A 17,200-nucleotide genomic window follows, 5' to 3' on the forward strand; every position below is an offset into this window, starting at 1 on the left:
GGAAGCTGCTTTATGATTAATTTCATCTAAATGTGGTAATTATCATACTTTGAAGTAATGCCTGCAGAACATACTTTCACAGAGAGTTAGTGGAAGCAGAGGACTAAGCCAGAAATATTTTAGTTCAGAGCAGCATATCACCCAAGTAGAAATATATTTTTCCTCCAAATTTTTCAAGATTATTAGACTACTTGGCAGTCATTTGCATTACCTTATCTCATATCAACTTCTCCACAGCAATTTAGAAAGCAGCAGAAAAAGAAGGAACTTTGTATTATTAGCAGTAATGGGATAGTCTCGCAAGCAATTTAATTTGACAGTTTCTGCCCTGAAGTATTTCTTACATTAGTGTTTAAGGGTACAATTCATTTATCATTCATATATGTCATGGACATAAGCATTATCCTGCCTGTATTCCAGGCACGCTATCGCTTGTTAGAGAGGATGTTAATTTCCTCATAACCAGGGCAGTACTTTCTACCACTGCTCTATGCATGCTTTTGCTCCTCACAGGATCTCCACGAGTAATTTCTTTGTTGTACGGGTGACACTAGTGAAAAAGGTATGGGAAGCACCAAGAATGTTTCTAGAAGCGGGTGATTTTGTACCCAGTTAAAAGCCCTGAGATAGAATAGCACCAAGAATTATAATGGAGAGAGAAGCTACCTCTGCATATTTCTGCACACTTTTATTACCTCAGTAAAGATTCCAAATCTCTCGGCCATCAGAAAAAACAAAGTCCTGCAAAAAAGTTCCACAAAATTCCTACCTTAAGTGAAAGTGAGACTGAGCAGCCTGGTTAAGTCTTTCTGGTAGATTGCCTGGCCATGCTGCATTTTGATTCAGCTAAGTAACTTCTATTTTATTCAAGTCAACCAGGGATGAATTTTGTCTGCTCTTACATGGACCATATGTAGAACTGAGTTTCCCTAAGTTCAAAAGGTGTTAGGCAGAACGTCTTCTAATCTCAGATGTGTGATTGCCAACAACTGCAGGAAGAGAGTACCTTTCATTATGTCTCTGTTCTTAGGCTGCTAGCACATCCTCCCTTGTGTTTCTGTAACCTGACAACGTGCCCATGGTGAGCCACCATAGCTCATGTGAGCCATGGTAGCTCAATCATGTGTCAAACACCACGTATTACCATACCAAAATTCAACAAGGGTGTTCGGGGTCACACAGGCTTAAATTAGTGCCACTGTACCATGAAACAAACAGAAGTGGAATGAATCACTGTATGATTCTGATGCGTTTTATAGCAAATAAGCAGTTTCACCTCTGAAGCACACACTGCAGTTTTCTGCCTACCTTTATCCTTACTATGTTTTTATGCATATGTGTTTGGGTTTTTTTTTTCTCTTACAGATAAAAAAGAAGCTGCTGTATCCAAAGAACTCAAAAGTAAGTAACTAGTATCTCTTTTACATGTCATGCAGTTTCAAAAAGTGAATTTCATTAATCCAAAAATAATAGTTATTGAGTTATTGAAAATACAAAGAAAAAAGTAGCTACACTATTTATAATTGAAAAATGACGTGTTTAGACTTCAGCTGCCTCCTACTTTCTTAATACATTCTTTTCCTACTTCTAACTGCACACTCCTCTTTGTGATTGACAGTTTTGCCTTCCCCTCTTTCCTATCACTGTCTTCAAAAACAAAGGTTTCATAGGGGAGGAAATGTCAAATTGAGGTCTCAGCTGAATGTGATCTCAGTGGTAGCAATTTTCATAAATAGGCTGGGAAGTCTCAGAGTGCAGCATGCTGAGGAACACCAAATTTATCTTCACAAATGCAAAACAGGGGCTCTGTCTAGGTAGCTCTGGTTCCAACAGAAAAACTTCTGTGACTGAAGAGAGATGGGAATAACGCTCTTCTGAAAAAAATAGCCAAAAAATGCTCTGACAACATAGCATTGTTTAAAAGGGAAGAGCTACATCTTCCTTTTCTGCAAATTTGCAAGTGTCAATGCCTCAACACAGTATGGACAGTAAGACAGTCTCTTTGGTAAGACTTCATCTACTCAGCATTCTCTTCTGAAAGTATAGTATAAAAGAAAAATTAGGAAAAATATGAGGCTTCGAAATCTGATTCAAGTTAAAAAGTGTACTGACTTTCATTTCCATGTATGAACTTTCATGATTTCTATGGCAGAACAATCTCCCGCCATCCTCAGGTTTACGGTAATTTGCCAAAAGATTTCTTTTGGCAATGAAAAGAAACTTATACATTGGGTTCTTATGCAAATTTTGTAGAAATATCTAACAAAACATTTCATAGATTTACTCTACAAGTAATGTCCTGTTAGTGAAATAAGTACCTGTGTTCAAGCAGGTCTTAAAGGACCTATTAATTTGGACACACAATTCTTCAGAGCAGCCTTTGAGTGCCTCAAAGGAGCCTAGGGAGAACTGGAGAAGGACTTCTCACAAGGGTGTGCAATGACAGGACTAAAGGTAATGGCTTTAAACTGAGAGCAGGTTTAGATCAGATAGTAGGAAGAAATTCTTCACTGTGGTGGTGGTGAGGTGCTGGAACAGGTTGCCCAGAGAAGTTGTGGATGTCCTCTCCCTGACAGTGCTCAAGGCCAGGCTGGATGGAGCTTTAAGCAGCCTGGTCTCATGGAAGGTGTCCCTGCCCATGGCAGGGGTGGTTGTTGGAACGAGATGATCTTTAAGGTCCTTTTCAACCCAAATAATTCTGCAACTCCTTTAAGAGAATTCCATGGCAGCTGTCACAGCAAAACTTCCCATCTCCACCATATGAGTGGAATTTGCAGAGTGAAATTTGCGGCTGAAAGTAGTTTGTGTAAAGAAGCAGAATCATTAGCACTTAAATAATTTGTGAATAACAAACTGAAAATGGCAAAAGCCAGTTTCAGCTTTGTACACTTTTGTTTCAATGTTACTAAAGTTATATATAAAATAAATAAATAAAGAATTTTTTAGTCAAATATATCCTTAATTTTATTTTTTCTAAAATTATTTTAGCTGTTCAGATACTAAATATTAAAAATCAAAATCTTTGTACAACAAAACTAATCCTAACTTATTTGGTTTTCACAGATGATATGAAAAAAAAAGTTTTAAAAAAAATCACTGTCAAGCATACTCTAGCTGAGAGCTCAGAAGGGGATAAATGAAAGAGTCCTGCTATTTTGTATTAGGTCCATTTGACACTTGTAGAACATGTGTGTTGGATCTCTTACTTCTGCAAAAACAGGCACTCAGAAAAGCAATATAAAGTAAATTATTCTTCAAGGTCTTCTACAAATTTCCCTGAAGGAGGGGTAAGCACCCCAAATAATTACAATGCTGTGATAATAACTAAGGATATAATTATCAGCTGTGGGCTTTTAAGTGGATGGAAATAAAGCAATCCCACACATGCAAACTATATTTTGTTTTTATTCTGTTTCACAAGACAATCTGATGCATCTTTTATGAACTTCTCAAAAGACTGGAGGGGAAGGACTCAAAATTACACTCCTGATTTAGCCATATTCTTTTTCATTGTAATAATACAGTGACAGGTGTCAAGGATTAACTAACATTTTTTGGCATTCTCTAATTCAGCTTGTGATTAAAATGATTAGTTTTTTCTTCTCAAGATACAAAATTGTGAATTTTAATTAAAAAAATATTCTAGCTGATACAAAAAATCCTTTATGACCATTGCTGGAGTTTAGTTTGGATGTTTGTTAAACTATTTTGGTTTAAGTAAAGTTTGTTTTGGTAGTTCCTGAGGATAAAAGCAATTAGCTAAATATTAATAAAGAACAAATAAATCTAGTAGGTTATTTAGATTCTTCTATATGGGGCTGAGATTCCCCAAATACACTTGGGGATGTACATTCTATTCATCACTAGGACCTTCATTCTGCAAGGACATGCTCTACAAACTAAGGCAGTATAATGCAAATGCTTCATGAAAAGACAAAGAACAGTTAAATGTCTGGAGAGGGCAGCTCTCTGCTAGGAGAACACAGCAATTGCCCTTTTTATAGCAGGATTAGACATGAGGATGTTCTCCTAAAGCTCCTCCGTTCTTCAGGATGGAGGGAGATTCCTGGTATAACCAAGTTTGTGGATACCTTGCAAAAGCAGCCCAGTTTCACCTCTGCTAACCAGGGCCAGTTTCAGACCAGGGGAAAGGATGCCACTGTGAAGAGCTGTGGGATCCCCTGAAGCACCACTACAGAATTCACAAGAGGGAATCCTCAACAGCTGCCAGAGGCTGGTTCAGGACCTTCTGCTCTCATAGCTGCAGGATGCAGAGGCTCTCAGCACAGAGCTGCTGCCTGAGGGACAAGGCCATGCTGAAACCTCTACATGCCTTCTTTCCTCTGCTTTGCCAATAAATATTGAACTAGAAAGTAGAAAAAGCTGAAAGAAGGGATTTAGTGCCTAAAACCCAGAGCTTACTAGCCATTCAGCTGGTTACTCTGTTGTTGCCTTTGAGTTTATTGAAGACAACTCAGCCCTTCTCCCTTTGTGTAATCTCTTTGTTTAACTCTTCAGTTAAAACATTGTACAGGCTTCCTGGCTGGAAGCCTTTCCTCAGATTTCTACGGGGTTTTAAAATATAATGCTTTGTAATAAATGTTTTTTGTTTGTTTGTTTGTTTGTTTTTAAGAGCCAGCGAAAGTTCCTGCAGCCAGCCCAGCCATCAAAAAAGCAGCAGCACCAGGTAAAGGAGAAAAATGTTTGCACGCGTGTTTGTACTCTCAAAGCAGTTTATTGCATCATAGCGCCATCTGCTGGATTGGAAAAAGCCAGTGGATTTTGTTAGGTGTCAGGGTAATTTTTTGCCTGTTTTGCTCTAAATCATGGTGATACGTACGTGAAATATTTGCTATGAAAAGAAGTATTTAACACTGATTTCTAACATTATTTTTGCTTCTTGTCCTCCCATGGTGGCTATGAGGGTGACATATTGGGCCATTTTGAAGGGCTTGAGATAAAAAAATTAATCTGAACGTGAAGTCCAATTTTAAAAGCAATATTTACAGAAACTAGTCTCCATGTGAAGCTGTATTCGAGCCCTTTGAGAATTGGATCTGACATTTCAAAATGCTGATCTCAGAGTAGGTTATCAAAATTGAACTCTTATATAATCATAAATATTCACTGAAAAGACAAGCAAACCTTTTTAAACAAATAATGGTATAAATTCCTATCTGAATTTAAATCAGATTATAAAAATCTAATAATTTTTATTTATTATCTCATCTGCTTCACAGCCATCTTCAAAAACGTGACATCTCCTTCATTTCTGCTTAATTAAATAAAACCCAGTACAATGAATAACAACCTGAATACTCATCATAGTAGTACTTTGACTACATTTTATATTAACTATCAAAAAACCCCTCAGGAATTCCCATATGAAAATCTGGAGGGTATAAAACCATAATATTATTCTAGTCTAAAGCAGGATAGCTGGTGCTGCCCCAGACTCTGTGTTAGTGAGCTGTGCCAGGTGCTGGCATCCCAGAATCAGCCAGCCCTACACTTCCTCTGCTGTTTCTTGTCTCCAGTTGATCCTCCTCTATGTATCTGAGGTCTTTTTATTTCTTTTTGGTTTGGTTTTGTTGTTTTTTTTTTTTCCTTTAAAATTGTTTTCTGGATATCTTTCTCTAATTCAGACTGTTTCAGTAATCTAGCTCAGACCTCTCCTCCACTGAAAAAGGGAACAGTAACTTGCCTCAGTAGGGGTGGTTGAGAATTGGTCAAGGATCAGTGCCAGCAGGGAGCACCTGCAGTTCTCTGCTACAGAACTCATAGCCTCGAATCACAAGGATGTGGGTTATTGCAGCACATGTTGTGAGGCTGTACAATGCACTGTGTGAAACTGGCCTGGGAAGCACCATTTCCCCACCAGTGCTCCCCTTCCCTGCCTGCTGTGTTTGTCTGACACCATGTTCACCTCTGCTAACACAACAGGGGGAGCAGTGTAAACCTCACCATTGCCATGACTCACAGCTGAAAGCTATCCTAGGAATGTGTGTGTGGCAAGGCTTTCAGCCTGGATCGTTTCAGTAAGTCTGGCTCCACAAACATTTATATTCATGTCACTGATAATTTCTTAGAGCAGCTTTGTTGCCAAAGTGTGTTGTATAGCTAGACCCTTAGAAGTCTCAACACTACTCTGTAGAAATCGTTATGTTAGAACCATATGCTTATAATTAATTCACTCCACCTGCTTGCATCCAATATTTGTGTTCATATTTGAAAAATATTCCAATGAGTCTGCTTGTTGGCAAGAATGGTGATGACTGTAATCTGCTTAAGATAAAGAAAGGAGGGAAATGGCATGGCTTCTTATGGAAAAATAAAATAAGTTTGTCTGTTCTCACACATTTCTAAATATCTAGTTTGCCTTAGAAATTATAAAGAGCAGTAGGCTTCGAGTTCTAAATTTTAGCTTCCCCTTCAGTTCTCTGAAAACTAATTCACCATCAGAATAACTCACCATAGCAAAATATTAAATATGCTTGTTTGGCAACATCGTAAGTAGACTGTTGCCTATTAGCACAGTAAATTAAATACATTATCCAATTTCATATTTCATTTTCTTCCACATATCTTATTACACCACAACCTGTACCCAAGAATGCCTAAAGCCCAAGGTTTACTCCTCTTAACAGACTGAACAGACTGAGAGCACAGCTGGTCATCTCACAGTGCATCTTCATCACATATGCTCCTGATCTTAATGTCACTGGTTGAGAAATCCCTGCCTAATTCAACATGCACTATTTTTATCTCCCTATATGTATATGTATACAGAGAAAGCAAAGAAAGTGAATGTGGAGCTTGAAAGTCTATGAGAACTTCTGGATCTTCAAGCTGGCAGCTGCTCTAGGAATAATAGCCTCAATAAATTTTCATCACTTAACTTTGAAAGTGGATATTTTCAAATATTTCCAGATTGCTCTAACTGGAAAAAATCACCTCTCTGACAATCATCAGAAACTGGGCTTGAGATCCCAGTATTTGGCTGTAAAGCAGAATAGTTTCTTTGTGATGTTGTTCTAAAAGCAGAAATCAGAGTTGAAGATGTTTGTTACACATCTTGCTCAGTTACCCTGTTTTGTGTCATTCCCATTCTAAATCTTGCAGCCATTCCTTCTTTTTTTTCCTGCATGGTGCATTGTCTCCCCAGCTGTGCCAGCAGAACAGGTCTGAGAGTGACCCACCCTTACAAAATATCAGTCGGTCCTTTTGCCCTGAGGAGTGGCACAGGTTTCTTTCACAGGATTTCCTCAGGCACCCCTTGTATGCTGGGCCCAGCAGGCTCTCTCTGAACGGTTTCTCAGAGCCAGGGGTGTAGGTGGTGAGTAGCTGCCTCATCCTGACATCCTTTGTCAGAAGAGGATGCTAGGAGGGAAATCTCCCTCTTATTCCCATCCCTCTGGAGCCTCACACCTCAATCCTTATCGTGCCCTGCAGCTGTAGCTAATTCTGCTGGGCGAATGTTCCAGATGTCAATGGGACAGAGCCACCACACCTTGGTTTAGTAAGTTTTCTGGGTCTGTTTTGCCACTGTGGTAAAAGCAGGTGCATGGAGATGCAGGACAGGGGAGAAAGCACAGGCTCAAGCCATGCAAAGAGCATTTCCAGCTAAACCAGCAAGAGGGTGACTGTATTCCCTGGCAGGCAGCAAGAACTTCGGTGCCACTAACCTCAGGCACTCCTGTAGTTAGAGAGAGGGATGGGAACAGCTCACCTGTGAGTGCCTCTCAGGAGATGTCCTCACTCCATAGGCAAGACTTCTGCACCTTCTCTAAGCACTAGTGACAACCATTTCCCCTGATAATTTGCCTGATTTAAAAACCAGTCCTAACTCTTTTCAACACTGTAAAAATTAAATCCTAATTGCTGCTTAGAATTTCCCTGGAATAGTCTTGAAATTTTTAATTTAATTTTCCAGTATGTTTAACAGATTTTGTACTGCCACTTAACTGCCTAATTACTGGGTTTTAATGCCTAATTTTCCCCATTTTCCCCTCCATACATATGAAAAGAAAAATCTTATTCATCACTCGGTTTGGGTTCCTAACAGAAACTCTTTTTGAGCACAATTTTCCCCCTGAAAATCAATAAAATGTAGTCTGGATCCAGAAAGAATAAAGTAAGTATGAAAGACAATTGCAAATTTTACGTGCTCAGATGTCAGCTGCATTCAATGTCCAAACTGACTGCCAGTTGTACTAGAATTATTACTTTATTATGCCACCAATCTTTCCACTCTTTTTAAGAAGCAGAAAGAAGATATTTTGTATGAAATTATATAGGAAATGGGTCCATAAGGTAAGTTTGTGGCAAAATCGGTATGTTTGAAATGTAGAAAGGTTTATCAAGGAGCTGGATTATTGATTATCTTTTAGTTATCACTTGTAGAACACAAATATATAGAAAGTTAAAACCATATGTTACAGAAGATTAATAAAATTCAGCATTTCTATTGAATAATTTAGCAACACAGTGGAACAGGCAAACTTATCATGCACTATTTGTCAGGTGTCTCAGATTCAGGTCTCAAGCCACACACCAGGGATGTATTTTACTCACAGCACCCTCTGCATCATCCATCTATCTACCAAACTATGTATTCTCATCTTCTGTAGATATGTGTAGTCAGTCCAAGAGGAGAGACTTCAAAAATCAGGGTCAAGTTTATGTTACACACCCTCTGTAAAAGTACTTTTAGAGAAAGAAGAAAGGGCCGTCTCTCTCGCTCTATAGGGGCATAGTAAAGTTTTCCATCCTGCATTCTCCTCAGCGTCTTATATCTGAGTGCCTCTGTATGCCCTGAAATTTCTCTTTATAAGCGCCTGGTGAAAGCATCTCTGCATGTATTTCTGTCATATTGATGTTACCAAGAAAATTATTCTGGTAGCTGGAGTAGACATTTCAATTTTCTGCTCCCTGAAGTTAACCCTCTCAGACTTCTCCAGAACATAAGCACAGGCATTCTCAGGCTTTATATTCCAGGTTTACAGTCCATTTCTTTGGGGATAAATGTTAGAGGTAACTTACTGAATGCAGAAGGACCAGCTTTGCAGTTTATTTCTGTACAAAATAAATCTTCACTCAGCAGGTGTTTGTGCAGCAGTAAATAAAATAATGAAGCCCTACCTGTATTAATACTGCTGCTCAGAGTCCTTGGATTTAGATCCAGGATCGTTCTGTAGTCTTTCCGAATCACCAAAACATTCTTTTGAGTCCTTTTTAGCATAATTCTTCCTCTGTCCCACCTCAGTTCTTTGGGAAGTTAAATATCGTATCTTCTCTGACTTAGTAATTTTCTTTCTGGTTTCAGTGGGATGCTTCCAGACTTGCCTGATTTTGCACAGTAGCTGGAAATTATCTGATCTCAATCCCCAGCAGTATGCTGAAGGACAGGAGAAACTGGGTCTTGGTCCTAAACTGTTTGTCCCAGGGTTTTTCCACTAGGCTTTACTGAAGCCTCAGGGCTGACTCTGCTCCTGGTCTGTCAGGAATGCACTGTATCTGCAGCAGCTAAAACCTTCTTGTGCTGGTGCAGTAGCCCATCACTCAGCCACTTAATATCTGCAGGAATCTATTATGTGGATGGAGACGTATTCCACAAATCATTTCAATCCACTGACATTTTCATCCCAGTTGCAGTCTGAGAAAATATTACAGAACATGATGTCTGAAATTCCACAGGATTATGTAAGATGAGCCATTATCTGACTCTGAATGGGAAAGCAAAAATGAGTTCTTTACTTACATCACAATAGATGATGCCCTGAAAGGGGAAGAATTTTCTGATGTTAGATTTTACTTTACAACCATGAATTCTTCATATATAGGATTTATTTAAATAGAGCATGAAATAGTTTATTTTACATTAAGCTTTCAAATCTGAAATCCAGTTTTCATTCACCATTAAAAAAATGTTTTTGGCTAAATGGCCTAAAATTCATTATATTTTTACTACTTTTGCTAGGATGCTGAAATTACCTGTCCCATAGCTTGGCACATTATTTTGCATTTATGCTTTCCTTAGAGTATCCTGTGTTTCAGGATAATATAGAGTTAAAATAATTTCCAATACTTCCTTTCAGAACACAGTGTGTGTGAAGACAGCTGTACTGTAAATGAATCCTTGTTTCTTTTTTTGTCATCAGATATTTGCTATGCATCAAAGCACTTTTGTATTGCTAACACAAAGATGGCACTACTTTAAGAGCAAGGCAGGGGGAGCAAGTTAACTACAAAAATGATTTTTATTCATACATGAAAGTAACAATAATGTCAATAAAAGAGGGTCAAATTAAGTGCAATTTAAAAACCAGAGCTAAAAGGATTATAGAAGTGTCCACTCTTCACAGAAAAGGCATTTTTAGGTGCTTTGTTCGCAGACCGGGAAACTTTCATCACCCTGAACTTTTTTAATTATTTAAGTGCACTTTTGCCTAGAATTGGGCCTAATTTCAACAAGGATTTAGTATATCTTTAACTCCATCTGGAGTTCACAGAGTGACTGGGCTGGAAGAGACCTTCAAGATCATGGAGTCCAACCCATGTCCTAACACCTCAACTAGACCATGGCGCCGAGTGCCACATCCAGTCTTTTTTTAAACACATTCAGGGATGGTGACTCCACCATCTCCCTGGGCAGACCATTCCAGTACTTTATCACTCTTTCCGTGAAAAACTTTTTCCTAAGATCCAACCTGTATCTCCCCTGGCGCAGCTTGAGACTGTGTCTGGTTCTGTCAGTCCCTCCCTGGTGAAAGAGGCCAACCCCACCTGCCTACAGCCACCTTTCAGGGAGCTGTAGAGAGTGATGAGGTCACCTCTGAGCCTCCTTTCCTCCAGGCTGAACAACCCCAGCTCCCTCAGCCATTCCTCACAGGGTTTGTGTTCCAAGCCCCTCACCAGCCTCGTTGCTTCCTCTGGACAGGCTCAAGCATCTCAAGGTCCTTCCTATACTGAGGGGCCATAACAGGACACAGCACTCGAGGTGTGGCCTCACCAGTGCTGAGCAGAGGGGAAGAATGACCTCCCTGCTCCTGCTGGACACACTGTTCCTGATCCAGGCCGGGGGCATTGGCCTTCTTGGCCACCAGGGCACTCTGCTGGCTCATGTCCAACCCTGCTGACCAACACCCCCAGGTCCCTTTTTCTGCCTGGACACTGTCCAGCCACATCGTCCCTAGCCCACAGCACTGCAGGGGGTTATTGTGGCCAAAATGCAGGACTTGGCACTTGGACTTATTAAACCTCATCCCATTGGACTCTGCCCATCCATCCAACCATTCCAGGTCTCTCTGCAGAGCCCTCCTCCTTTCCAACAGATCGACACATGCTCCCAGCTTAGTGTCATCTGCAAATTTACCAATGAAGGACTCAATACTCCCATCCATGTCATCAATGACAATATTGAACAGGACTGGCCCAGCACAGACCCCTGATGGGCACCACTGATGACTGATCCCCAGCTGGATGCAGCACTGTTCACACCACTCTCTGGGCCCAGCCATCCAGCCAGTTCCTTACCCAGCAAAGAGTGCTCCTGTCCAAGCCTCGGGATGCCAGCTTTTCCAGGAGTTTTTTGTGGGAGACAGTGCCAAAAGCCTCACTGAAGTCCAAATAGACAACACCCATAGCCTTTCCTGCATCTACCAGGAGGGTCACCCAGCAAAGCATTCAAGGTCATGCTTAAACTTTATTGGTTCCAGACTATTCCTACACTACAGATATAATTATGTTTCCAAGCATTAATGTTTTGGAAGTGGTACCAACTTCACTTTGTGAGAATGGGAATAAATCCAGTTCATTTCAATCATTATGAAAATGCTGCTTGATTTGCAGGGGAGCAGTGGTGTGGATTAGAGTTTTCTATAACATATATGCTTATATTACATCTACAATTTCTGATGGACAGTTCTGATGCCATTGCGTTCTACCTTTGAAGAAAAACCTCAGACCAAATAGATAGAGCTGGATACAGTTGCATTTCATCCAAGCTTTTCTTTCTTTTCTTTGCACAAAAATTTTCTCAGATATTTCCCAACAAGGTAGCAGATTTCTAAGATACTGATACAGAAAACTGTCACCTGCTTTCATTTTCTTCACAAAAACCAATCAGGAAAATTGTTTGTTGCCCTTCTCAAAAGATGATCATATATAGAGGAGCTATTATATGTGTGGCATGATTTCACAATGCAAGAGGTTTCTTTGCTGTATTCTTACTCCTGGAAGAAATGTATTTGTACAGTTGATGACCTTTATAAATCAAAGTATAACGGTGAAGTTTTCTGCAATGATCAAGAAAGTAAGACTAGCAGTGAAATATAGCAAAACACATACTCCTTGGTACCAGAAGAACAGGAAAAATCTAGCTTGATGCAAGACTCTCATGTGGATTATCTCAGGTTTAACAATGTAACTCATATTGCAACATTTCTCTTCGGCAGAGGGGACTAAAGGGATCTCCTCTTTATCTAAATGCGTATATTCACAATATTCTTAATGACAGGATATTTTGGAGAGCTTTACCACTCTGTCTTATTTGGTTTTAATTAACCAGCATGATATGAAGATCTGAGAAGTTTTATATATTGCTTATTAAACCAAGATTACAAAACTATAAGACCAAGCTAAGTGTCTGCTAAGGATTTAAGTAAGAATAAAATAGAATATGACAACAATAGGCTTCACTGAAATATTTGTGGCAAAAGATAAACAACAGTACAGAAAGCACCAGTTTTATGCAGCTACTGAGTGCAAACAAAATGGTGTTAGTTAATGAACATCTGGTGCATCCCACAAAACAGCATATCCACTTGAAATGCCATTTATTTAAACTTTTCCAATCTGTGTCATTCTCAATACAATTTTCATTTTCCTGAACCATTCTTGGACATGAATGCTTTATCTGAATTAGAAAATAACAGGTGTACACACACACAGTCATGCATGTGTGCACATATCTATATCAATTATGGCAGGAAATCAATTGTTCTCTCCTGTCAGGTAGCAGAGAATCACACTTTGTGACTGCCTATTCTGGTACTAAAGATTAAAATACACCTTAGCCAATTTGCCAGCCTAGGTGCTCTTCAACACTACTTTTGATTTAGGGAATAATGTGGCTTAGGGAGGAGCTATAGAGGCACGTTCAGGTTCTCTTCTGTCTTCCACCTACTCTGGGTTGCCTTGGAGTATGTCACTAGTAATGAAGCAAAGCACACATTAGTATGGTTTTACAGGCATGTTATACATAACTTTGCCAGTTTTCATAAAAAGAAAAAAAAAGCCATTTGTTTAAAGCATCAGAGCAAATAAAGATGGTAAAATGTCAAACTAAATAAAATCTCAATTCCATGCATGGAAAAATACTACATTTCCAGCAAAACTTTACTGAGTAAAAATATGTTGTACAGTCTCATATACATGCAAAAATGGTTAAATATTTTAAAAATGACAAATGTGAAGGCAAATGTCTAACGTGTTTATAGCTGGCAATATCCTTTCATGTGTCATGCTAACTACTTGAAAGTACCAAAAAGTAAAGAATGAGACATTGAGATCAAGCAACTATAACTTGTGGCAAGCAGGAAAGAGCTAGGTCTGAAATTTCCTGCAGTTTATGGCTCATGCAATGAATTTTTTAGTCCATTCCATTCAAATATCAGACATGAATCATCTGAAATCTCATACCATGTCAGATTTCTCAGAAATACTTGATGCCAAATTCTATGTTATTCATTGTTATAAATTTTCTCATGGAAAAGGATTTTATTTCATATGCTTCTGGAAATGAAATTATTATGAAAGAAGCTCTATGGACCTTCCCGAATATTTCCAGTTTAGGGAGAACAAAATTGTGAAATAAATTGATTATTTTATACTTTGCAAAGTACTTGCTGAGTGTTGTTAGGATCATTCTGTTCCCTGATCTCCTGAGAGCTGAGAGAATGAGAGAGAAAAATAATTTCCTCAGAACCACTAAAGACAGAAATGCATTTCCTTTAGTTTCCAGGAATTTGTCCTGAGCAATAGTAAAACAGAAACCCCCACAATACCAATGAAAATTATAGTTTCCAGAACGAGTTCTAAAATACCTGAATAAAAGAGTAGAGTCTGAAGAGAAGCCAGGCTACACAAAACCAAATCTGCAGAAGATGATTGAGGTGGCCAAAACACTGAGTCACGAACTTTTGTCATCTCAGTTTTTGCTATATTTTTCCTCTTTGACCAGTACTAGAATTGCAACCCAGTGTAGGATGCCATCAAGAAAGTACATTTATTCAGGCAATAAATGCCAACTTGTTCTCTATTTTTATCACTTTTTCATTTTGCTGGGAAAATCGTAACCATGACTCTTTTATTTTTTTTTGATGACACAAACCTGCTCCATGGTAATTTCCACTGAAATTTTATTTCTCATATAAAATGTGTCTTTAAAGAGCCTACAATATTTTTAATTTTTATTTTTAATTTTTATTTTAATTTTTTAAATTTTTAATATTTTTCATGTAATAATACACTAAAATGTGCTTTATACATAATATTATATATATATGTGTATATATATTTATATATATTGTTTTTGAAGCTGTAATGTAATTCCATAAATGGTTTGGTGGGGGGGAAAAAATAACTTTTTTTAAGAACTTGGCTTAAAGCTTCATTTTGGAAACTACATTTTTCGTTGAAATATATATAAGATGATTCTTCAGAAAGATTTAACAACTCAGACAAAAAGGAGCATTTTATTTCAGAAAGAATGGAAATGCGTTGATATAAGCTTTTTTGGAGTGCAAATATGGAGTGAGGACATCTTTTGTTTGAAACTCAAAAACTGTGATATTTAATATCAGTCTGCCCTTTCAAATATTAATTATTTTCATAGCTCTGCATGAATTATGTCTTTTATTTTCCCACTGTTCAGTCAGTATTACCATTGATTACAAATTAATATTTAATGGAAATATTATTCATATTAATTTTGTCGATAAAAATATTTGATTTTATGTTGGCAGTTCTTGTTTCCTTTTTTTTTATTAAATTGAATGATAGGTCACATCTATGAATAAGATGAGGGTATAACATTCATAATCGCTTTGAACATGGAACTTTATATCTTGATTCTAGAGCAGAAACTGTTTAAAGGTTAATGTTGCTCAACCCTATACCTCAGATTTAATACAAATATAACCTATAACAAGCCTGGGAAAAATACACTCATCAAATACTGGTAAGCTATGAGCTTGTATCTAAAAACATTCACCTTGAGTCCTGTATGTAATTTTGAGCACCACAATATGAGGATATAGTTATTAGGGAGCATCCAGAGGAAGACTGTGAAGATACTTAAGTGTCTAATGGAGAAGTCATATAAGGATTGGATGAAGTTGCGTGGTTTCTTCAGTCTGGAGGAGACTGAGGGGAGACCCCAATGCAGTCTGCAGCTTCCTCGTGAGGGAAACAGTACAGTACAGATCTCTTCTCTGTGCTGACCAGTGGCAGGACCAGGAATGGCCTGAGGCTGTGCCTGGGAAGGTTCACGTTGGATGTTAGAGAAAGGTTCTTCATCCAGAGGGTGGCTGGGCACTGGAACAGGCTCCCCAGGGAAGTGATCACAGCACCAAGCCTGACAGATTTCAATAAATGTTTGGACAATGCTCTCACACACATGGTGTGACTCTTGGAGTTATAACTGTGAGAGCCAGGAGCAGGACCCAATGATCCTTGTGAATCATAGAAGCATAGAATATCCAGAGTCAGAACTCAATAAATCCCTTCCAACTCAGAATATTCTATTATTTGATGATTCTTTGATATATCTTGTGATCAGTCAGCTCAGATACTCTTGAATTTAGAAATGTTCCTGTGTGGACTGAAACTTGCATAGCACAGCCTTTCCATATGCTGTTTAAAAGCATCTGCAGACAGAAGAAGCCTAACTATTTTTTCTGCTGCTGTGAATGTCAGCACTGGCTGGTAGATGTTGTTCAGTTTATATCTGTGGCAGGCTGCCCTGCTCCTTCTGTGACGGGGTGTTAAAGCACATTCTTGTAGCATGGAAACAGGTATTACAGAAACTACCATAACAAGTAGGTGTCCTGAAGTACCTGATAGTTGTGTCCTGATAGTTGGGTTGCAGACTTCCATTTAAACCACCCTGAACCAAAGCTGCAGATTTTTTTAACCTCCACCATTTCTATGGTTTCCTTTTAGCACCTTATTATAAAAGATGAATCCTTTGCTCTCGCTTATTAACAGCTAATCTGACCCAGTTTATCCAGAGTGAAAACCACTGAAGAAAATTATTACAAACATAAAGGCTTTATTTTGACATACTGGAAAGCAGGGAAGGACTCACTGAACTGAAATTCCATAGGAATGTGTCACATCCAATGGCCAGTAGTAACATGAAAAATGATTGTGCAAGGCAATCAAACAAAGCATTACAAGAGAGAAATGTACACTTTACTTTTCTTTCTCTTTTTCAGAACCACATAAAAAAGAAAAAATGATGGAATCTGGTGAATATTTTCTCCTTTTTATTTTACTTTTAAACTATTTTAATATTTTAAATTAATTCTTGTCAGAAATCAATACTTGATACTTTTAAAAATTTGTTTTTACAGGCAAAACTACAAAGAAAGAAGCAAAAGTGCATGGTAAGTCTTGTAAAAGACTCTAAGTTTTAAAATCTCATTTATCTGGTTTAATTTTCAGTTGAGACAGGATTAGGTAGAGGGATAAAAAAATAAAGTCATCAATATAATTTTGCTGATTTAATTAAAGTTAATTAACTTAAGTAATTGAATGGATGTGGAACAACCATTTGGTCTTCTGGAACTGAGATCTAATTAAATGTTGAGAAGAACAAGAGGGTGAGAATTCTTTGTTTCAGCTTTTAAAAGGTTTGTCTTTTCAAAGAAAGTTACAGTAAATGGATGCAGAAACAAACACAAAATACAAGATTCAGAATGTGGAGGGCAGGAAAAAAGTAGGCTGTTTTCTTATTTTTTTTATGCCAAGTGCCCATGCATTTTATTGCTGCAGCAAGGTTCTCTTATTCCTGAGTGGAATCCACTTTGCCAGTTTATCTGAATTTGGGAGAGCATAAGGATTTTCTCCTTTTGCAGCCAAGCTTGATGACTCACTCATCAGATGACTCTATTTTCTCAGATAGAAATTTGGAGCA

The 17,200-nt window shown here is 38.3% G+C and overlaps 1 protein-coding gene across 1 annotated transcript in view; it reads left to right on the plus strand.

Moving 5' to 3' along the window:
* TRDN (triadin) overlaps window positions 1-17,200 on the plus strand; it is a 219,772-nt gene that overhangs the window by 126,883 nt on the left and 75,689 nt on the right. The window contains exons 17-19 of the mRNA XM_042779095.1: window positions 1,358-1,401; window positions 4,634-4,687; window positions 16,500-16,532. Of these exons, the coding sequence (XP_042635029.1) occupies window positions 1,358-1,401; window positions 4,634-4,687; window positions 16,500-16,532 (131 nt within the window). The remainder of the gene's footprint in view (window positions 1-1,357; window positions 1,402-4,633; window positions 4,688-16,499; window positions 16,533-17,200) is intronic.

The sequence above is a fragment of the Catharus ustulatus genome, chromosome 3, assembly GCF_009819885.2.
Source record: "Catharus ustulatus isolate bCatUst1 chromosome 3, bCatUst1.pri.v2, whole genome shotgun sequence".
NCBI classification, from domain to species: Eukaryota; Metazoa; Chordata; class Aves; order Passeriformes; family Turdidae; genus Catharus; species Catharus ustulatus.